The sequence below is a fragment of the Xylaria bambusicola genome, assembly GCF_022495145.1.
Source record: "Xylaria bambusicola strain CBS 139988 unplaced genomic scaffold F5B22scaffold_30, whole genome shotgun sequence".
Taxonomy (NCBI): domain Eukaryota; kingdom Fungi; phylum Ascomycota; class Sordariomycetes; order Xylariales; family Xylariaceae; genus Xylaria; species Xylaria bambusicola.
The window spans coordinates 212,953-235,004 of record NW_025953583.1 but is presented as its reverse complement, the minus strand read 5'-3'; the positions used below and the strand labels follow the sequence as shown (position 1 = coordinate 235,004).

Here is a 22,052-nt window from a genome sequence, read left to right as displayed (position 1 = left end):
TCAGTGAGCATCTATCTCCGGTAGGATTTTATACACGGGGTAGTGAGTAATACAGGTTCGGCATCGTGAGACTACCTACCTACCTCTGCACGTGTAATAGATCGTCTCTGATTACATACAGTACGTAGTTATTGTTAGGGGTAGCAGAACTGGACGCGGGACCGGACCCTAGGTATTCAGTGCCCCGTTTATTGTGTCTTGATGCAAACGGCTACACCTGCACCCCAACTCATCGCTTCCCGGGCGTGGAGGCGTTCCATGTTTGTGGGAATCCATTAGTCCGAGACCAGATTTAGATGGGCAGAGTCTTGTCCTGGTAGTGCAGAGTGGTAAATTGAACATTGGGCATAAGGGCGACTTGGCTTTTCCCCAACTTCCCCAGACTGCGCAAGATAATGGAGCGTCACCAACCTTGGCGACTTGGGAGGAGGAGAAATCGAATGACCAGTTCTTGGAGGACCTTGGGTGCACCTTGTCCTCGGGCTTCGCTTCAAGATCGCGGTGCATAGATAGTATTGCCAGCCGAGAGCATGCTTCGCAAGTAGGGGCAGTACTCAGAGTCGTCTACCTCGCGACGCGAGATACAGCGGCGGGTGGGCTACACACTTCCGGGTGATTCGTTGGTTGTGGACGTATTTCTCCCAATTGGAGAGAAGGCATGATGCAAGTCTTGGCTAACGTCCTGACATCATCGAAGCTAGCATCAGTCTGGAAGACAACCTTGCAATACTAGAACGTAGGGACGCTCTACAAATCATGAGTTCAATCACATGTTGGTTCGTGATTGATTATGGCTGTGTCTACTTCCTGCCTTTTATAATAGTAAGCAGTAGGTGTTCCAAACATACCGACTTCAGGCCTCGCCATAGTGAATTCTTGACTGAGCATATCGGGTACATCGTTTTATACCTTTCAAATGTCAAGTCGCTTGGTACATAGATAGGTAGGTATTTAGTGTTCCAATGCCTTAACAATCAATGTGCTGCCATCGGATTCACTATAACACAGCTTACTAGAACTAATGCCCAATTCTTTTGCTGTTTCGGACGCAGCTCTATTTGCCGCTCAAGTTGTAAACTCGATAAAGATACGCAGTTGGCAGCTCAACAGGGTTTGGATACAATGCCAATGATCCTCTTTCGACTTGTATTATTTAATAAAATCTTTAATTCAACCACACGCAACTGAATAAGGAAACAAGCTCAGACCAAGCATCTTCCACACGAGATCACAAGAATGCAATTGAGGTTTGCACGTCCCAGCCGGGTCAGGCGGACCTTATCGGGGAGTGTATCGGATGCCAAGCCGGACAGGTAGCCGCTTCCTCCAACCTGCGTCCAACTCTGTGCACCGGCATCTATCAACCTCAGAGCGGATAATCGCATGGATCCATCCCTATCGGCGCGGAAGCATGGGCACTGATATATCTACGTAGTTGAGAAGTGTTGCATGTTCATTTGAAGGCGTCTTCCGCGACGGCAAGACCTGATTGCCCGTGTCATTAGTTTGCCGCGCCTTCCCTCGGCCTACAGTGTCAAGATAAGACCGCATCCTGATAGAAGAATAGGATCACGGCGCCAGCATCCGTCTATCTACACATACCTCACTATGCCAACAGCTTGATAATTGGCTTATCAGCACATCATAGCACGAAAGGGCTGGTGTATTGATGAAATAATACCTAAGGATGCGCATTCTGTCCGAGATAATTCGCAATCCTTCATCATGCGATATCCCTTCACACAGCCAACTTTCTGGCTTGAGTTCCGGCTGCTGAGCGATGGCCTTGAGACAGACGCCGTTCAGATCATGCCGCTGACAGCATGGCACAAGGCACACAACCCAACCTTTCACCTCTTCTCCGCTCTACCTGCGGAGCTCCGTCTTAAGGTCTGGGAGTACCTGATAGCGCCAAGGATCTTGGGAATAGCATGTCGTAAGTCATCTCCTTATACATAGTGGACATACTCGCAAGACAATATCACCGAATTCCCCCTATTCCCCAATTAAGTCCTCACATCGTGAACGCAACGCCAGCCATATATCTTCCTTCGTTTACTTGCTTACTGACATCATGAAAATCAGTCTATCTAGAAGACGGCGCATCTTCCGTTGAGCTGCAGCGCGACGAACTATTGGGTTCGCGCCCCGTCATCAGGCCCTCTATCCCGGTACTCCTCCACGTGAGCCGCGAGACGCGGGCGCTGGCGCTGAAGCACTATGAGCTGAGCTTCGAATGGAAGGTACCGCGGGTGCTTGCCGGCGCCGACATGCGTCCTCCCACCCTCGTTCCCGCGAGATCCCCGGCTCTCGCCCCTTTAACTCCTCCTAGTCCCCCTCCTCTTAATCAGTATACCGGTCCTCTACCTAAACCCTCAGAAGTTCCTAACCCTTCCCCCGCGACATCCTCATCTCACATAAGCTCCTACCACGACCTCCTAGGCCCCTTACCTGAAACGACCACGTCGGTGTTAGACAGCAGTAACAACGGTAGAACAGACTCAACACCAGAAAACAAAACAGTCATAGAACGCCGCACAAGCTCCCCGCCACGCACCTGGTTCAACTTCGACCTCGACGCCGTGTATCTCCTAGGCGAGCTCGAGCCCTGCGACAGCTTCGGCTTCAACAGCCCCATGACGTACTTCATCCCGTCGCAGACGGCGCGCCGCGTGCGCAAGACAGCAGTGTCCTTCAGCGCCCTCCGCTACGGCGAGACGGGCGGCCAGCAGATCTTCGGCGCGCTGTTCCACGTCGTCGACCGCTTCCCCGCCGCGACGCAAGCAGGAGATGCCGCGGCCGAGGTCCTCGTGTGCGTGACCGAGCGCGACGAATGGACGCATGCGCTGATGGGCAACGAGACGGCGCTCGTAGCCGAAGCGACTGCCGCTAATCCCGGCACCAACACTGATAGTACCACTGCGAACGCCACTACTCTGAATGTCGTGCAAAAGATCTGGCGGGACTGGTACCGAGGCGCCATCGTCACATCGCCGCTAGCAGACTTGAAATTCTCGCTGATCCGAGAGAAGGATCTCGAGAAGCACGTCTACGACTTCATGGTGGCAACGCCCTCGAAGCAGGGCAAGCAAAGGGCTAGAAAAGGAGACACTGGCATAACAAGGCCAGGCGCGTAATGAAGAAGGAATCAAGGAGTCTTCCAAATGTAATCCGCCGGACAAGTGTAATTAGTAATAATTTCTCGCATTTGAGAGAGTTATCTGTATTCTACACCTCCTTGTGAGGATTGAGTGGTGAACGTATTTGTACAAAAATTGCTTTGCCTTGTTGCGCCCTCCTTTTTCTGATCTTATCTGCGTCTCGCGCATTTTTTAGGAAGCGGAATATGCGTTAAAGCCCAAAACCCAGAATAATGCTACACACACCCAAGTTTCCGTAAAACGCCTCGTTGATGTTGTTACACACTTACATGCCTCAATCGTGATTCATGACCCCTTTCCGGAATGCCTGTCGCTAGCGATTTCGCATAGCGCGGGGAGCCCGCCCCCGCTGTCCCCGCGGCCCTTGATGCCGCCGAGCAACCAGTCCGTCAGCCCGACGACGCGGGCGCCCACGCCCTTCTCCCACTCGCCGTGCTCGTCGACGTGCTCGATCGTGTGGCTGATGATGCGCCCGTCCTTGTCGAACTCGAAGACGAAAAGCCCCGTGAAGGCCTTCTTCTCGCTGGCGGTCTGGGACCCGCGCAGATGTGCGTCGAGCCGTTGCTCGCCCTGCTCCGTCAGGCTCGGCTTGGGGTCGCTGCTGTCGGTGTTGGAGGAAGATGAGGCTGTGCGCCATTTCACCACGAGTTGCTCGCCGTAGGCCCCCGGCCGCCGCGGCGAGAAGTGCATTGGCTGGCTGACCATGCGCTCGGATAATATCTCGAGGCGCACGTTGCCGACGATGGGCACGCGGTTCCATGCGATTGGAGAGGTCCAGAGCGCCGCGATGTATGCTACTCTGCCTGAGACGGTGGGCAGGTACGGGTGTGTGGAGGGGAAGAGGTGGAGCGAGATGTTGGGGGATAGGATCTCTTGCGGTAAGGGCGATTGTAGGAGCGTTGGGAGACGCTCTTGGATTATGCGGAGAGCTGTTGCCAATCATTAGAACTCCCTGTCCAATGCTAGAAGATCAAAGATCATTGTAGGCTCTGCTTACTCTTTCCAAGCTTCACCTTGCGTTCGCTGTCGGGCTGTGCCGAGCTACTGCTACCTTGCATCGGCTGGTCGAAGAGTGGATTCGTCGAATTGAACCATATCGGCGTCAGTGACGACTGTGACGGCGTCACCGATGTCAACGCAGGGGCTTTAATCGACCGGGTTGAAGATATCTGAGAGCGAGGAGTGGCATTGCTGGGTATAGTGACTCGAGCGAGGGAAGAAGCGGTCGAGCTCAGAAAGTGGGTTGACGAGCGTGCAACACCGACGCTGGTGTTGCTTAGGGACATGAGTCCTGGGCCGCCACGGCGGGATTAGATTCGCGCATGAATGAACTTCGATTGGGAAGGGGGAGTTAGAAGGACTGAGCCTTGCAATAATATTGCTGGCTGGAGGTCAGATCGGTTTCAATTGAGAGAAAGATGACGACGATTTAGACTTTATTTTTTTTTCTTACTTAGGTCAGTCGTTAGGTAGGGAATACTTTAGGTAGGAGGTGCGCTATCAAGATACAGGTAGACAGGTATCTAGGCAGGCCCAAGTAGGTATGCCGGCAACAGGTTGATACAGAAATGGTGCAAGGGTCGGAAGAGGTATGATGTAACCGGGATCTCCCTCTTCGTCTCTCTTCGGACTGTGTACGCAAATGTCACGTTTGTACGGAGGTAGGTAGTTCCAGAGACAAGGCTTGAACCGAGCCGTCGGAGCAGGACTTCTTAGCGTGGGTGATCCACCACAAAACGAAACGAAACGAAACGTTTCTCCCCGCTGTCACGTCCGAATCTGGGTAAGGTAGTTGGGGCGGCGGTGAGGCAGGGTTGATGGTACGTAGGTAGTCTTTTTAAATGCGAATTACTTATCTAATGCCTAGCACGTCCAGTGAGGGTGTTTGAAAGATTTGGTAAGGTTTTCTACCTCTTTAGATGGCTACTAGCTGGCCCTGAATTATATAGGTACATAGGTAATATTTGATCAAATAAATACAATTGTCCATTACAAAAGTCTACCTACCTGCCTATCTACTTGCCACGTAAACTGCAGCTATGGTAAGATATAACCTTCTTTCTGCGCTCATGTAGGTACATACCTATGGTGGCCTGTGTGATAGGAAATATAGATATACCTTGCGTCATGAACCTTATGTAAGAGCTGGAATCAGTGATGCACCATACAGTAACTCGAAGGGGGATAGGTTATCTAGATGACTACGAATACCTTTACTGTACAGTATGCGCGTGATACAGGACAATGACACAATATAGAACTTGTAGCCGCATCATGTGAGCAACTCTGAGATAAGAGTCACTCAAACCACAGTCCTACGTGACTTTCTTTCTTTATTTCTGTCTGTCTATCCATCAGTCTATCCTTTGCCCTTTGTATCCATTAATAGCATGTGAATTAGTTTAGTAAGTTGGTATAATACATGGTAGTTTGGGTGAGAGAAGATAATGGAGATTTAAGAGCATTTACCGTAACTACACTTTGGCTTATGCTTTCCCCCAAGTAAGATGGCAGGTACATAGAGATACACCCAGTCAGTGCCTTATCTACATGTTACTACTGCCTTGTTCCTCCATGTGTACGTAGTACCTACTGGTCAGTTACTGGTGGTGTTCAGTGAGGCGCGCAAGTCCGTGCCGCTGACAGCCTGTCTGCACCACAAATCAGGAGCTTGCAGAGACTGCAGGTGTGTCTAGGTACCGACAGAACTGGTGTATGTACCTGTGTGCGTGTGTTACATATCACAAGGACCTCCATCAGGTAATTGTGTACTTGCCAACGTCTAAACTACGGTGCGCTGGGTGCGCTGTGGTGCGTCCCTAGCGGCAATGTACCGCCTAGTGGAGCCCTGTCTTGTCCATTAGTGGTTTGGCGTGACCAAGCCGGCCCTCCAACACCCCTTGAACCCATCTGTGACAACCACCGTAGCCTACAACGACGCCTTGTCTTAATTCTTCTTTCTACATCATCGTCCATCAACATCAGAAACAACATCACAACCTCCCCCGGCCACAGCCAAGTTGTTGTGCCCTTCGATTCCAGCCTGCAGTCATATACTGGCGCTAGTCTTCTAGATTTAATTGTTGATTACCTGCCGCCTCCTGTCTGTCCGCTGTCTCCCTCGACCGCTGCAACCATCACCATGAATCCCGAGTAGTGCGTACCATCCCGGACTCTGGGGCCATCCAACCTGCCCTGTGTCCCCCCTTCACGATGGCTTCAATCACTGACTGGCGCCGACAGGGTCTACCCCTCCTTGGGCGCCTCCGGGCTCCCTCACCCCTCGCCTCTCTTGTTTGCTCTTACTTGCGCCCCTCGTCTTCAACTGCTTAAGCTGCATTTCTGCCATGGTGCTGTGGCCTGCCTCCTCCTCTCCTTCTACACCTTTTCTCCTACCACACACAGTTGCATTATCAGTCACTGCTGCTGCATACATACACAACACGCTTTTTTGCATCACCATCGTCCACCATGTCTTCTCGCGAGCTCTATATTCCTGGCCTGGAGCATTACGAGAATCAGGCAAAGCTCCAGGAGGTACTTAAGCGGGAACATAAACTGATCCCGCACTTTGATAGATACGATTACCTCTTCAAGCTTCTCCTCATCGGAGACTCCGGTGTCGGAAAGTCTTGCTTGCTCCTTCGATTCGCCGATGACACCTATACGGAATCCTACATTTCCACTATCGGTGTTGACTTCGTACGTCATCCTGCCTTTGCCGCCAGCGTCCTTTGCACCCATGAACGCAATACATACTGACAGACATGCAGAAAATCCGAACTATTGAGCTTGATGGCAAGACGGTGAAGCTACAAATCGTAAGAAACTACTGCCTAACGCAAGCATCTTGCAATTAACACTGGATTCTATTAGTGGGACACTGCCGGCCAAGAGCGCTTCCGAACCATCACATCTTCATACTATCGCGGCGCCCACGGTATCTGCGTCGTCTACGATGTGACCGATATGGACAGCTTCAACAACGTTAAGCAATGGCTCCAGGAGATTGACCGCTACGCCACCGAAGGCGTCAACAAGCTGCTAGTGGGCAACAAGAGCGATATGTCTGACAAGAAGGTTGTCGAGTACACGGTTGCTAAGGTATGGAATGCATATGCATAAACTTCGGAAATGCTCCATTCAAGCAGCGGCCTTGCTAACAAATCCTACAGGAGTTTGCTGATAGCCTCGGAATCCCATTCCTCGAGACTTCGGCTAAGAACGCTTCCAACGTTGAGCAGGCCTTCTTGACCATGGCCCGACAGATCAAGGAGCGCCAGGGCTCACAAGCCACTGCTAACACCAAGCCCGGTGTGCAGGTTGGTCCTGGTCACAACGTTGCCAACCCCTCCAGCGGTGGCTGCTGCTAAGCTCGAGCTCTCTCTTCATGATACCCTCTCGCACAAAGATGCTCCTGCCACCAATCTCAATTTTCTGGACCCGATAGCAATACGAATATGCCAATAGCCGGGATAGTAAATGCGGGATGCATGCATGTTTCTGTCACTTTGGCTGCGAATAAATACAGATAATTCGACTATCGATAGATGAATTGATCGGTTTGGATCACTCTCCCGTATTCGGGCTCGCACTATCGATTTGTCGCTCGAGAACTATCTGCCGCATTCCTAGCAAATGTGTGTGAGACGGATTTATATGAGATGCTCAAGAATTGTCGCTTCCTCAACTTCTTCATCTTCATCACCTAATGCCCAACCCTGATCCCGGATAAAGAATTTGTTTGTTTTAGAATTGCCGGTAAATATAGGACTGTCCATACCCGGCATCTGCATGCGTGGGGATGGTTCCTTTTGTGACACGACTCTTTTCGTGGTCTGGTGGTTGGCGGAAACAGTAGTGGTGATGATGATGTGAGGATTTCGGAATGGCCACTGCATGCTGTCCTTTTTGCGACGTATGTTCTTCGCTCGTTTTATTATCTGGAATTGGCATGCTTTGCAATAGGAACGTCTTAATACAATGAATTGCATACACGGGCTTTCTTGATACTCAGTTGGTGATGTCTCGTTCTGTGTTGTTGGTGTACTAATGACTCTACTAATCTAGCATACATCCAATATTACCATTAAATTGCATATTTAACACAACACCTTAATCGAAAAAGGGATCGCGGGAGTCATGAAGCGAGAAAGCTGAGTCACATATATCATTCTCATAATATATATAATGACAAGTCATATGTGACGAGAGTCCTCATTATATGACGAGAAGATCCAAGTAGATCGGGAGGATAGGTAAGTAGGCAGGTAGGTAGGTATACTTTTAAGACGATAAAACTGACTGACAAAGCCGCCCGCTCGCCCGTCCATCTTTCCTTCCCACCCAGCGCTATGCCAATCCAATCCATTCCATTCACGTCCTTTCCTTGCGTGTTTGTACCCTTGTCTCTTCTCTTCTCCCTCTCTCTTTTCAAGTGACGAAACGTGAGAGGAGAAGAATCTAGTGCTTTCATAACACTTCATATCAGCTAAAATATTTACAACGAAACGTTAAAAAAAACATCTGAGCTTCAGATGCGACAACAGATAGATTGATGGATTGCATGCGCGATGAATCCAAAGAAAGTCTGGGAACTATGCCAGCCGCGGAGCAACATTAGACATAGACGTGTGCAATACGATATAGTAATGGATGGGGAAACGATGGAAAGGACCCATCCAAGAAGACGAAAAGAACCCAGGAAAAAGAGTTCCAAAAGTGTTAAATGCCTCCCAACCCCTTTTTAGTCGCTTCGTCCTTTCGTAGTTGACTGTTCTTCCCCATTAGGAATGTTGGAAGGACAAAGAAACGTTATAAATATATAAATATATGCCTTGGATTCATGGATAGATAATGCAGTGCTGCCACCTGTGTTGTTCTCGCTACCTCTTTGCGCCAGCCCAATTCTCGAGGAACAAGAAGGAAGAAGAAATCGCCGATGATTTCGCGTAAGGGGTATCAAATCGAAGTGAATTTGGGAGACGAAATATTGAAGTCTCCAAAGCCGCTGATCTCGTGTGTGTTGGTCATAAGTGATACCCACGCTCATTAATCATGAGCAACAGGCGGGTCCCGCGACCAACCTGGATAAATGTAGAAAGGAATAAACACGCCGCCGCCGACGCCTGTAAAATGACAACAAAAATACATCGCTTGCATGATAACTGTCAACAGTTACGAAGTGGTAGATATGCAACTCAATTATCCCATACTCGACTCGCCAGTATACAAGCCGAAAACGTCGCTAGGGAAGTAATCTCCAAACCAGCTCATCATCTCAGTATGTTCAAAGCTAGTCAGATGCTGTCCAATGTCCGTTTCATTGTCATATGTGAGGAGGTGTAGATCAGACCCTGGGGCGCCATAATAGCCGCTAGCAGCAAGCCCGCTGCCACTCGACGCAAAAGTCGACGGTCCGCTGTCTCCAGTAAAGGCGGCATTCACCAAGATGGCCTGGTTATTACTACCTCCAAAAGGTTGGGTTGGACTTTGTGTATTTTGTGGTGATGCTCCCGGGAGGTAGCCTTGTGACTCATAACTTGACGTTGGCGGTCCATTTGATGTGTATGGTCCAGTAGTGGTGCCAGCAGGTCCTTGAGGTCCCACCGAATTAATTGCTAGCTTAGTATCCTGAGGAATCTTAGTTGCGCCATCTTGATTAAGACTTTCGTATCGTAGTTGCGAATGATTCCGAGGTGTCGACGACGTAACTCGCACAGAGTCTCGTAGGGCGGACGTGTTCGGTTGTGGATAAGCAGGTGGGTACAAGGAGGGCTCAGGAAGACTTTGGCGAATGGGGTCATAAATCATGTTGCCAGGTGGCGTGGGAGCTGTCGCTGGGGCGGAGTTTTGCTGCTGAGACTGTAACATTTGATGTTGTTGCGTTTGGTGATTTGGCGCCACAGTTGCATTTATAGGGCTCTGGAAGAGGAGGGTAAGGCTTGAGTTAGGCGAATTGGTCGTGCCCGTAAGAGACCATGCGAGGGGTGGGCCATTTTCAGGCAAAGGAGAGCTTGGGAACTCATTCTTCTTGGCGAACTTCTGGGAGAGGTTGTCCTTTCTAATCCTCTTAGTACTCTCATATTCTTCCGTGGTGAATGTCTCGCAGTCCCATTCCCCGTGGGACTTCTGGTCGAGGACATTGAGAATGTAGCGAACACCGCCCCAATAAGCGTGCATCTGCTTGAGGGCTTTGTAGCATAATTGGTAGTTCTGAAGGGCCGCCGACGCTAATAATAAGTGCTTCGATGGTCCATTGGTCTGATCTACTGTTTTGGGCACTAAGTTCTTGTGCACTGGTTGTGGAGAAGTGTTCCTTGAATCAGGATTGGACGAGTTGGCTTTGGACTCGAGAAGAAATGCGCACGCCGCAATATAAATCGGCTGTGAGGTGAAAGGGTTACCAATAAAGCATCTCGGATCCAGCAATTCAGCAAAAGCCAGAATGTCAGCAATAGTTTTGGCGCTTGACATTGATAGCTCTCGGCTATGGGCCTTCAATTGATGCTTGCGATCAATGGCTCCTTGCGATGTGAGCAGAGTTGGCTGATGGAGTACGATGATGAGGGCGTGAAACCAAAAATGAAGCAGTATGAACGTTGTACCATTTCCGTTCTTCACATGCGCCTGGAAGTTGTTGGCATCGAATCGAAGACGTGGGTCCATTCTCTGGTGCAGCTTCGTTAATTCATTCTCCATCACTACAAGTCGATGGAGTTTGTCTTTCGTCAAGTCTTTTGGCTGTTTGATATTGTTCAAAACATCTGATACCCGACCATACAGATGAATAATATGAAGCAGTGCAGCGTATGGATTAGGCCACCCCGAACTCGGGGAAAGGGATGCCTTTGGAAGGCTCAAATCAAAGTCGTCGTCTCTAAGAGTCACTGGCCGCCCAGTTCCAGACGAGATAGCCCGGTCGAGGAAAAAGACAGCCCAAAACGTGTCTATGCGCTCTTGCTCGATTTCCTTCTGCTCCACCTGAGTCAATGTACGCTCCTCGCCGTCCTGGCGGCCTCCTTCAACGAATGATTCAGTTGGCCGCTCATGCAAACGTGCATACCAGGGATCTTCGGGGCCATGGTACTTGACGCCGTCTTCTCTCGGAAGGCCCAGATCAACAGCCATGCGAATAGCAATACCTAGATACATCCACAGTGCACTGTCTTGATCCGCACCGAATCCGTCATATGCCATCAACAAACACGCTTGGACGGCGGCAACTGATGGACAGGCAAATGAATCTACAGTCGCAGCTTTCGCACGCTGAGCATAAGCTTGGCCATACTCAGACTTGACCAGCTTTCCGTCATTCCATCTCTTGAACAGGCTAATATCGGAAAATCGTGCAGCTAAAGCACATACTGCATCTACTAAGATAGGTTCGACGCGTTTCTCTTTCACGAGAAGAGGAAACTTATGGCGGGTGAGGAAGGGATAGTTACTTCCTAGGCGAAGAAAGAATGTTTCAACAAGGTTGAGGATTAGTGGATGCACGGGATTTGGGTCGTTGATATCATAAAAAGGGATATCTTCAATGTGCCCAAGATCTAGGTCTGGCTGTGTGGTCGACAGGAGACCAGCGTGGATAGAGGTGGTGGTGCTGGGGGATGTAGCAGACATGGAACTGCGCCGTCTGCCACGGATCTTTACGACCATCTGCTTGAACCCAGGGAGAATGGCGGTCGGGCCAAAATAGCGAAAGTACGGAACTCGATGGCCACTGTCGTTATGATGCAATATCGGTGAGCGGCTGTTGGGGCTACGACCATCGTCAGTTGAGAAGGACGACTGACGCGGGTTCGGCGTTCGCGTAGCCAAGGTTTCATGCCGTGGGGTCGTCTGCGACTTTTGGGAATGGACGTCCTCCCAATCTATCGACTCCGACTTCATCGGCAGAGCAGGTGTGGCGTAGTCCTGTGGTGTGTCGGACGTACGACTGGAAACGACCGAGGCTCCATCCACATTTTCGGATGCTCTGACCCCATTCCGGCCATCCTTGAATTGTCTCGAGTCGGACTCGTGGTCGACATCAGCATCAAAATAATCGTCAGTTTCACCGTTGTGGTCGGCCTGGGCACCGTCAAGGCCAGAGCCTGGTCCTCTGGTGGCCGAGTCCTTCCTCTTCTCAACGGTGTCAGAGTAACCCAGACACAAGTGTCCATTCTTATCGCAGGTCGAGCAGGTGGGATGTTCGCCTGCGCACCGGGTCTTCCTCTTACGACAAGTCAGGCATGCAGCATTGATTCTCCGGCGTTTGGTGGGCGGCTGACCCTGATTGTTGATGAATCGGATCTGCTTGGGCGTGGGCAAGGCTTCGTCGTGGGCGTTGACGAGAGCAGCCATAATTGGAGATCGGATGCTCGGTGCCCGCTTCGACACCGTCGTCGCCAGCGGCGGCAGTTGATGTCTGGGGCGGGCTCTCTGCCCCTCCGTCTCGCAGGCTGTGCTTGTAGCTACAATTGCGAAGGGCGCTCTCTACACGACGGGCACGAAGTGAGAGGAGGCGGCAGTCAGTCGCATCTAGCTAAGCTAAGCACCATCTTGGGAACAATTGTCGTGGTAGGTAAACCCCTACGAGTTAGTCTGGGGCGTCGTGTGGGCGGCGGGGGGGTTTTGTGGACTCGCGCAGGTCGTCGGGGCGAGCAAGCGGCCAAGCGGCCCTGGACGGGACACCAGACGCTTCGCTAACTGGTCCTTTTCGGGTGCCTGGGGCAGACCTGGGCAGAACAGGTGCACCTGGGATAGGATGATGAGAATTCCAGCGCAGCCTACGGGTGCATAACTCCCTAACCCAACCTCTACCTGCCTGCCTACCTCTGGCCTACCTACTGCCTACCTAGGTACCTAGGCATCTGGGTATTGTAGTTGCATTCCTGTAGAAATCCTACATATCCCATTGGGAGCTCGGTTCGTACTAAGCACTGACACGGTGCCATCGCCCTATGATGTTTCCCCAAGCTTTTTGGCAGCTACCTACTGTGCCTAGGGAGGTACCTACCTATGTAGGTAGGTAGCTGTTGCTGCTGCTGTTGCTGCACGTTAACAGAAGCATGAGCGGTGTGGGGGAAGCACCTGCAGGATTTTCCCGGTGTCCACGGCAAGTGTTACGAAGTGGGAATAGATACCTACGCAACTGGGTCGTCTCGGCGGCCGTTGTACTTAGAGTACATACATAGTACCTAGAGAAGATCGGGCAGCGGGGCTCACCTAGCCTGTACCTGCTAGCTACTCCATAAGTATATGCATTAACCGAGGCCGTGCCGTGCCGCGTCGTGCACCTCTCACCACTGGCTATGCTCATTAGTCTAGTGCACACCTACCTACCTATAGTAGGCACTCTGTACACTAAGTAAAGAGCGGTAAGCTGGAAGCGCCGAGGTGGTGTGAGATGGATCGTCCATGTCTTCCAATTATCTTAAGTACCTAGGTAGATTGCTTGTACATAGCACGGGATTTTGAGACTGTTTCAGGCTTCATCTGGATAGCGTTAGTGTACCGTAGCGTGAAAAGGGGGGTCTGGAAAGTGATTATGGCAAGGGTTTCCAGGTGCCAAAAGCCTAGTCGCTATCCCAAAGGCTAGCCACTGGGGGACATAATAGGTACAATACTTTTATATATAAAACCCTTATATTTTATATGTACCTATTATATTGAAGCCCATTTTCGAATGAAAACCATTTTGAACGAAAACCATTTTCAACGAAAATCATTTTGAAAAGTGAAAATTATGCTGTACCGATAACCCTTTTAGGCCTACTCCAAAGTTGCAACCCTTTTTCTTAAAAATGGTTTTCACCTTTGAAAATGATCTTTAACATTATTTTCTAGACCCCCCATAATCCCATACGGTAGCTAGGTATCTGGGTAAGTACCTAGGTAGCTAGAATACGCAGTGGCCCACCACGGTTAGGTTCCTTAGTGGTTTTCCACCCCGTGTTCTAGAAGGGTGCGGGGACACAGCAGCCATCATGTATCAGGAAACTTTACCTACGAAATGTAAGTACCTAGATACTTCCTTGAAGTGACCCGCTACTTGCACCCCCAGCTTGCTCCTGTAATGCACATACGGTACCTACCTACACTACCTACATGGTAAGTACATACATGATGATGTATGCTCAGACATACATGTTCATCATGCTCATAATGTAGGTAGACCCGAGTGGCATAGAGTAGCATAGGTATGTGGCAGATATTACCTAACCTATCACCATCAGCAGCCGCAAACTCAAGCTATCTATCTACACCTAGACATTAACATTATTATGCTGTACCCCGAAAACGTCAATCTCGGAAGCAAGCGAGGCACCACTTACCAGGTATTCATTGTCTGCTTGTGGGCAGGATTACTGATCAACATCCACAAGATATCCAAGCAGGAATGCAGGAATAGATAAGCGATGCTATGTCTTGCAGCCTTCACGAGAAAACCCGAACTTTGAAGGTATTGATGTCGAGATACACTAAGATAGCGGAGGGTACTGCGCCCTACAGGGGAGATCCATGGGCCATGGTCGCAAACTGCGGCTATTAGTAATACTAGTAAAGCTGGGGTAAGTATAGATACATGGCGCCATCAAGAAGAGGATTAGGTAGGTACATACATCTGTAGGGTAGGTATCAACGTCCAGCCAAGTAGCAGGTACCTACATATCAGGAGTGGCCTCTAGGTATGTATTTTATATATCTTCTCCCAAGGAAGGGTTGAATCCCTTCTTTCTTTTTCGAATCGTTCGCTACACGAATTTCAAAGTCCAAGTGCCGCGATCACCTCATTGGATTGAAAGCCTTAGCTAATACATACCAATTTGACTTTCATCATCATCAACTGCACGTAAGCAATATACCAGCCACGGCAATGATCCCTCATCGAATGATGCTAAACGGCCAGGAGTATGTTCGATTACGACTACGTAAGTCTATATCGTAAGGCACACGTCGGCTACCCATTGAAGTAAGCAATTCAGTAGCCGTCAGCTTTCTTTCGAGGTTCGAGATTGAGGTATTTCAACGGCCCTGAGACCCCGTCAAGTAGTTTTGATATATATACCTAGTCCAATACTTTTCCCCCTTTCCCAAGAATGTATCCCATATAACACACAACATTACAGTACTCGAAAGTCGCCAGGTTATAGACATGCTTTATTACATCATCCAAACACAATAGTCACGCCCCTCTCGGCGCAGATCTTGCGCCAGAGATCAGTGTCCATCTCCGCCGCAGCATCGTCGTCCAGGGAGTCCAGCCTTTTCCACACTTCCTGGATGATGCCCCACGCCTCTTCGATGTTCGTCATCCCCTGCCGCTGCCCGATCTCGCTGAACGCCTTCCTCGCGAGCTCCCTGTCTTCATTGCTGATCGCCTCGCACGCCGCCGCGAACAACGGCCACAGCAAAGCACCCATTGGTCCGCGGGCCGCCGTCGTCTCGACGCAATGGTGCAGCGCCGTGTGTGAATGCTGCTGCACTAGCTTGTGCTTGGGCGAATATCCGTAGATTGTGCGGTATAGGTAGACGGATGCACTGTGGCGGTATGCGAGGGCGTTGTGTAGTATGGACTGGAGTCGCGCCATCTCGGGGATTTCCTCGCCTTTGACGCCGTTGACCACTAGGACGTCGTCTCGCATTACAATATTCGGCGGGAGACAAGGTTTCCATTGCGTCAGTGCAGCTTCGATCGCCTGAGACGTTGTCTCAAACTCTGTCCTAAGGACGGCGACTTTGGACATCTGATTCATTCGCTGCGCACCTTCTAGCTCCTTCTTCGTGAATAGGAGGTTAGACAGGCGATGCATGATTGGCCATAGGGTCGTGGCCATTCCTAGTAAGGTGTCGACGTTGGTTAGAGGAGATGCGGGTGGAGCGTCGAGTGGTGGGACTGGTAATAGTCCGCCTGCACTCGGAGCTGTTGATAATGGGGGTGTTCCTAGTGATAATGCCGTTATTACATCGTAGAATCCAAAGGCCTGGGACCACGTCAGTAACAGTAAGACATGATTAAACTTTGAGGCTATCGTTCAGGAAAACGCACGCGTTCCAAGAAGAGGCCGACTGGTGTTAATAATTCTTGATTCAAACACATGATAGCAAATGCCCCCTTAAGGTGTCCATTGATAATATTCGTTCTTCTTCGTTGTACCAGCTAGTAGAATTGTAATGGTGAGCTCATTTCACGAGAGGTCTATGTGATTTTGAGAACTTACAACTTCGTAGTAGACGAGAAGCATGATAGCAGCTAGTAACTCGTTTCTATCAACCTTTACTCGGCTTTCAATGACTCTTGACAGTCCTTGAATCGCTTCATTATGGAAATAAAGAGATTCCTCCTGGTTTTGAACACCGCGGTTCTCCAGATGAGCGCTTGCCAAAGCGTAAATAGCATTCATGACAGGCGAGCTATTATGCGAGAGTGGCAGGACGAGCTGTTGAAATGGGTTGCCCGATTCCTCGCGGAACACGATGAGATGCGACAGCACGTTGCAGAAATGGTCAACTAAAGCGCGTCGGTTGGGCCGGTCTGAAAATTCCGAGAATGCTGGTATGTGGAATTCTAACGAGGGAGATCTCGCGGGACACGGCGCGATCATAGCGAGCTCGGGTCGCAATGATGACCGCGTGGGAGATAATGCTTTGGCATCAAGAGACTTTCTTCGAACAAGCTGGTGGTTTCGATACTGACTGTCTTCGGGTTCGGTTTCATATGAAGGAGAACTTAGATCGTCGGCTGTATCATTGACTATAGGCGGTATCGACGATACGTTTACTTTGGACTCGAGAGGGCTAAAGTAGGCAGACTCGCAAGGTGATATTACCTGCCCCTCCCATTCGTATGTGTCTTCTACAGAAGCGCATTCTAGATTTGTATTTATTCTGAAGCTGGATATTGAGTCTCTCCTCCTCCGTTGACGAGGTTTTATGGCCTCGTAGGCACACTCTACACCACGCTCGTCACACCGCGAACATTGTGGGCGTTTTTCATCGCATTTCTTCTTCTTTAAGTTCACAAAGCTGTTAGTGTGCAGTTACTCAGATTGAGATTTAGAGGACCAGATACTGGAGAAATTCATACTTTCTCTTTGCTGGAATGACTTGTCAGTCTATTTCCATGCCGTCAGTCATTCGTGCAGAGCTCCTTGCCTGAACATACCAATAAGTGCAACCTATATAACCACAACTATTGGTCAGCCCTGAATCTTAAGATATAGAGGAATACGCGACAGACACGAAGTCAGCGCCACAGCTTGAAAAAGAAGGGGGAAATTTTCACAATGCTGCTGCTGTATCAGGGTCGAACTAACCTGCTCTAGATCGTCTCTTGGGAGCTTTGGGTGGCGCAAGCCTCGTATACAATAGCATTTTGCCAGCTGTCTCGACGCAGTTCCACCGACATTTCCAGGACCCCGACTACGAAAAACAAGTATTACCTCGCCAATTTCCGAGTCCGAGTGTAACGATAGATGCGGGGTGACGGGGACTTGTGGATGACGGATCAGAATCCCATCTTAGGCATTTCCTTACGCTCTCGGTGAAGGAAGAGAGCAAGAGAAAAAGGTGGGCTATGTGTAGGTAGAGGCGACGGACTATATCACGATCGTACCAAGTGGATGAGCGCGACGCTTACCGTAACCGATTTCAGTAGCCCTGTGGCCATGATTCCGTTTTGGGCCGTCTTCCGATATGGGGAATGGGAGACGGGCGCCGCTGCATGGGGAATCAAGCACTCTGCTGCACGTGTGGGAGGCTTTATTACCGTATTCACTTGGATCTAAGGTAGAGCCGGCCTACTGGCCGGCCTCTAGGCTAATGGGTTAATGGTCAGAGGGTTGTGACCACTGCTCAGCCGATCTTTTCGAGGTGGAGAAATCAGGGGTTAGGGTAGGTATCCTGAGTCGTGAGGGGATCAACTTGCGGGGTTGAGCGCTGTCCTGGGCGCGCCGACCCCTTGCTAGATCACCATTTAGACGGGCATCTTGACGAAGGTATGGCAGATAAATTGAGGCCGAACAGTTTCTAAAACGAGGAACAATTGGTACGTCTGTTTCAGGCGATATATATATAGCCACATATAGGGGCGTCATCACGTTGAGGAATTGACAGAGTGGGAACCTGTGGTTGACGCCCGCACAGAGGTGGAATCAACTAATGGCGAAAGGCCGGTAGCATGCAAGGCCCGATAGTAACTTCGATATCTTCCCAAGACAATTCAGTACAACCATATAAAGGCGAAGAGCGTTTCTACTTTGTAGCTGGCCAATAATTCCTTACCTGCGGCGAAGCCATCCAGTTCAGCCAACAGTTCCAGGCTGAAGGGTCTGTTGAACGGACGTTACGTACCTATACGACTAACGGAAGATAATAGTTGGTGGACTATAGCTACTAATACGAATGTGTTCGTTTAGAAGAACCGGGGTAGATGTAGAGGAGCCGCACAGTCGCCGATCTCCCCTGATCGCAGGAAAAGCTATGCGTGATACAGAACCTGGCGGAGTCACTTGTGTGTTATCGTCCGTGGGCTCGTGTATCGCCAGGCTGGTGATCAAAGATTCATTTAGGTGCCTCCGAGATATACTTTAGTACAAAGCATGTCAGTCGGCTATTCAGGTGGACATCGCGGCTGGTGAATTGTAATGAGCCGGCTTGTCTAACGGTTTGGGCAGGTCTCCGGAGTCGCGCGTCAAAGAAAGCCTCGAATTGAGTCCTTACAGCCGACCATTTGGGAACGTTTAGGGCCGAGACCAGGAACCCACACATGGAGGCAGTTAATAAGATAATGTGAGTAGATGGTATATTTGCTCAGTGGACCTTACATAACCAATATAATGGTAGCGCAATACGAGTTCCAATGGAACACCATCTACAATACTATGCCGGGGCCTATTGTAGGTATTCCTTGTCAGTAGCCACTGTCCATCTCGAAAGACCTTGGCGATGGGCTATATGATGTGCCGGCAGGTTATAGTATCATGCAGTCTCCTGTCGAAGACATCTGCAAACGATGGGGATTCAGGGTTCAATGTCTCTGATCCCAGATACATTCCGTGCCCGGAAGCTTACCCGATATACCCAGTGAAAACGGGCAGGGCAGAGACGTATGACAAGTGCACCAACCCGGGAACATATACTGGATTGCGCTTCTCGAAATGTGACACAAATTCCCCAAACCCGGCTTTCCTTCGTCCTTCTCTTGGTCTTCTCTATCATACCGGATGTCTTGCAGCATGCACAGAGTTGCACCAGCGGTCGATAGTCAGAAGCAGGCTGCATCGATTTGTGTGGCAACCCAGCCATCAAGCCAGTCAGCGCAGCCAACAGAACGCCGATACATGAGCAGCGATGGGCCTCAATGCGACATGACCACGCCAAGTCGCTCTCGACGCCGATACTCTGCAGCTGGCGTTGCCTGATGGGGTGTTGTCCCGCCCAATCACCATGAGGTGAGATGCTGACGGCGGGGCCATGAATACACTTGGGGTCGGAATGAAGCGCCGCCAACATGCATTCACTCTCAGCTTGGTAAAAATATCGACAAGCACAATGGCAAGGCACCGCTGCTACTGGCTGCTTGAACTGCTGTGCAATACCCGTGACCGTCCTCTTCGCTTCCCCATAGGCCAAGAACGCCAGTCTAAGATTCCGCTCGTGAATCTGTCATCGTAAGACCCCCATCCCACCTCTTCGTACCCTTGCCTAGTTACGTGGAGGCCCCCATGTTGGAGATATCAAAGATCTATTCCCTCGGTCCCATAAGTTTCGCAGCCTAGCAGCTAGTTAGAGGATGGGCCGCCTCGATCAGTCCTACTTCGAATCGAGAGGTTCTTCTCCATTGTCATCACGAGCGCTGAGAGCTATGGCCTTTTTGTCTGTCGCATCGCATCCTGACAGTGTACATCCGATACACGATACACCAGCTGTCCAGCCACTCCCGTGGATAGTTCTCAGCTTCGTGAGACTAGCTTGAGCTCGACAATCAGCTGGAAAGTCATAGTTGGGAATACGTCTGCTCTGTAAACCGGACGGAAGGGCCATCTTCGAACATAACATCAACATTCACCACACATTCGCACATATATCCATTTTCGACGTCGATCGACCCTTGTATGAACTTACTTCGTGTTGCACGTGTCGCCTGCTCGTGCTGACAAGAGATCGCGATGCGAGGGCTCTGGCGATGGTCAGGCAGTGCAGGGTTACTGATGGCGACGATGTTAGCGCAGGCAGCCTTGGCAAATCCAGAAGATGATGGAGAATGGGAGGTTCATTGGGTTACCAAGAATCCGAATCCCTTCCGGCATGCGAAAAGGAAGGCTGTTTGTCAAGTAGACGGTTGGTTGTTATGTCCTTCATCGGTTGGCGGCGGAGTAAGTGATCCTCGAGCGCAAAGCGATACAGACTTGGGCCAGGAATATAGTAGAGAAACAGAGTCAGGGAGCAATAACTGACTGACTTCGAACGTTATAGTGCTGTCCGCCCAATTTTGAATGTGGTACGGCATCATGTTACGCTACAACATCTGGCCCAACCTCTTGTAACGGGCAAACTGGGTACTACAACTGCCCATTAACCCTCGGTGCTGGTAAGTCGATACAGAAATATCCTGCATGAGACTCCAAAAAGAAAAGAATAATAAGGGCTACTACTACCGGCTCCCCGAGTCTTCGCATTTTGGAGATAGATAGGGCCAACATAGCTGATGCATATCCATAGGATCATGTTGTCCGGTTGGTTTGATTTGCAACGATAACGATGGCTGCTCGCCCCCGCCCGGTGTCTCCGAGCCTCCATCTTGCCCAGCAAATTGGATAGCTTGCGCGGTTTCTCTTGGTGCTGGTTGCTGTCGGAGTGGTCAGGTGTGTGGTTCGGGCGTTTGTTATGATGGGACCCCGCAAACTTTCCCAATATCCGAGACCAAGACGACGACAGACTCGCGAGGCCATACGACGATTACTGTCGTTACGAGTATGACTGTTAAAATAGACGGGCCACCTACGTCCTCGGGTTCCCCGTCCGCAGCTGTCATTCCACAACTCGTTCCGAGCACGATCGCGAAGCTCGACGCTCTTCCGACAAGTGACAGCGGAGGTGGAGGAGGTGGAGGGCTCTCTTCAGGGGCCCTTGGCGGCATCGTCACTGGCGTTATTGTTTTGTTGATCGCTATCGTCGTAGCAGCTGTCTTCATCATATTACGGCTGAAGAAGGCCGAGAAGGCCGCCAAAGAAGCCGAAAAGGCTGCTGAATCCCGACGCGAATCCTCAAATAGCCAACCTCGTTCTCACAAGTCTGGCTTCGGGCAGCCTACAATTTCCGAAATTGACTCTACTGCAGATCTAGACTCCCCCCATCGGAACCGATTTATGCCGCGATCATCACGGTCTCGGTCGAACACAGCTAGTTCACAGGCTGTCACGTACAATTTTATTCATTCGGATACTTCATCGCCTCCATTGTGGAACAAGTTTTTTCACTACTCGTCATCGGAAATGTCGGATGATAACGCCGCTACGCGCAATTCGCAGCGAGTAAGCGTAGACTCCCAGGGAACATACGGGCATGGTAGAAAGCGTAGCGACTTGAGCGAGCTGGAAGGAACTCCCGGCAAAGCAGAGCTTGACGCATCCGAGAGTGCCGAGGCGGTATCGCAACGACAGTCGAGCGGCGCCGCACAACCTGGCAAGACTCATGTAAGGAGAAATAGCGACGTATCCGGGCAGAATCGTGCCCGCGGCGACAGCAACGCTAGGGCGCTAGGAACAGTGCGTGAATTCGTCGAGTTGCATGGGCATTATGGACCAGCCAATACACTAGCTGGACAAACGGCTGCGAGTATAAGTCGCGGTCCTTCAACCGCCGATTCGTCCCCGACTCATCAGAACCCTCCTTAAAGTTAGG

At 50.4% G+C, this 22,052-nt stretch overlaps 6 protein-coding genes across 6 annotated transcripts; 3 read left to right on the top strand and 3 right to left on the bottom strand.

The window, feature by feature from the left end:
- The first annotated feature begins 1,555 nt into the window (after window positions 1–1,555).
- F5B22DRAFT_274974 (uncharacterized protein) lies at window positions 1,556–3,306 on the top strand. The gene is made up of 2 exons (XM_047970242.1): window positions 1,556–1,936; window positions 2,086–3,306. Exons 1-2 carry the CDS (start codon window positions 1,726–1,728, stop codon window positions 3,135–3,137), a joined length of 1,263 nt encoding a protein of 420 aa, XP_047829439.1. The 5' UTR covers window positions 1,556–1,725; the 3' UTR covers window positions 3,138–3,306.
- Window positions 3,307–3,446: 140 nt separating this feature from the next.
- F5B22DRAFT_647962 (uncharacterized protein) lies at window positions 3,447–4,447 on the bottom strand (the record flags this gene model as incomplete). Its single annotated transcript, XM_047978957.1, has 2 exons — window positions 3,447–4,090; window positions 4,159–4,447. The coding sequence occupies 2 exons, from the start codon at window positions 4,445–4,447 to the stop codon at window positions 3,447–3,449; spliced, it is 933 nt and encodes a 310-aa protein (XP_047829438.1).
- Window positions 4,448–6,632: 2,185 nt separating this feature from the next.
- F5B22DRAFT_657322 (ras-domain-containing protein) lies at window positions 6,633–7,860 on the top strand (the record flags this gene model as incomplete). The annotated part of the gene is made up of 4 exons (XM_047980033.1): window positions 6,633–6,863; window positions 6,935–6,982; window positions 7,038–7,265; window positions 7,337–7,860. The coding sequence occupies 4 exons, from the start codon at window positions 6,633–6,635 to the stop codon at window positions 7,532–7,534; spliced, it is 705 nt and encodes a 234-aa protein (XP_047829437.1). The 3' UTR covers window positions 7,535–7,860.
- A 1,505-nt stretch (window positions 7,861–9,365) lies between these two features.
- F5B22DRAFT_637295 (fungal-specific transcription factor domain-containing protein) lies at window positions 9,366–13,567 on the bottom strand (the record flags this gene model as incomplete). The annotated part of the gene is made up of 8 exons (XM_047977420.1): window positions 9,366–10,832; window positions 10,866–10,904; window positions 10,935–12,285; window positions 12,386–12,612; window positions 12,704–12,749; window positions 12,788–12,902; window positions 13,165–13,238; window positions 13,491–13,567. The coding sequence occupies 8 exons, from the start codon at window positions 13,565–13,567 to the stop codon at window positions 9,366–9,368; spliced, it is 3,396 nt and encodes a 1,131-aa protein (XP_047829436.1).
- A 1,749-nt stretch (window positions 13,568–15,316) lies between these two features.
- On the bottom strand, window positions 15,317–17,522 carry F5B22DRAFT_637294 (uncharacterized protein; the record flags this gene model as incomplete). The annotated part of the gene is made up of 4 exons (XM_047977419.1): window positions 15,317–16,132; window positions 16,198–16,308; window positions 16,370–17,174; window positions 17,461–17,522. The coding sequence occupies 4 exons, from the start codon at window positions 17,520–17,522 to the stop codon at window positions 15,317–15,319; spliced, it is 1,794 nt and encodes a 597-aa protein (XP_047829435.1).
- A 2,846-nt stretch (window positions 17,523–20,368) lies between these two features.
- Window positions 20,369–22,045, top strand: F5B22DRAFT_647958 (uncharacterized protein; the record flags this gene model as incomplete). Its single annotated transcript, XM_047978956.1, has 3 exons — window positions 20,369–20,524; window positions 20,625–20,739; window positions 20,871–22,045. The coding sequence occupies 3 exons, from the start codon at window positions 20,369–20,371 to the stop codon at window positions 22,043–22,045; spliced, it is 1,446 nt and encodes a 481-aa protein (XP_047829434.1).
- Window positions 22,046–22,052: the final 7 nt, after the last annotated feature.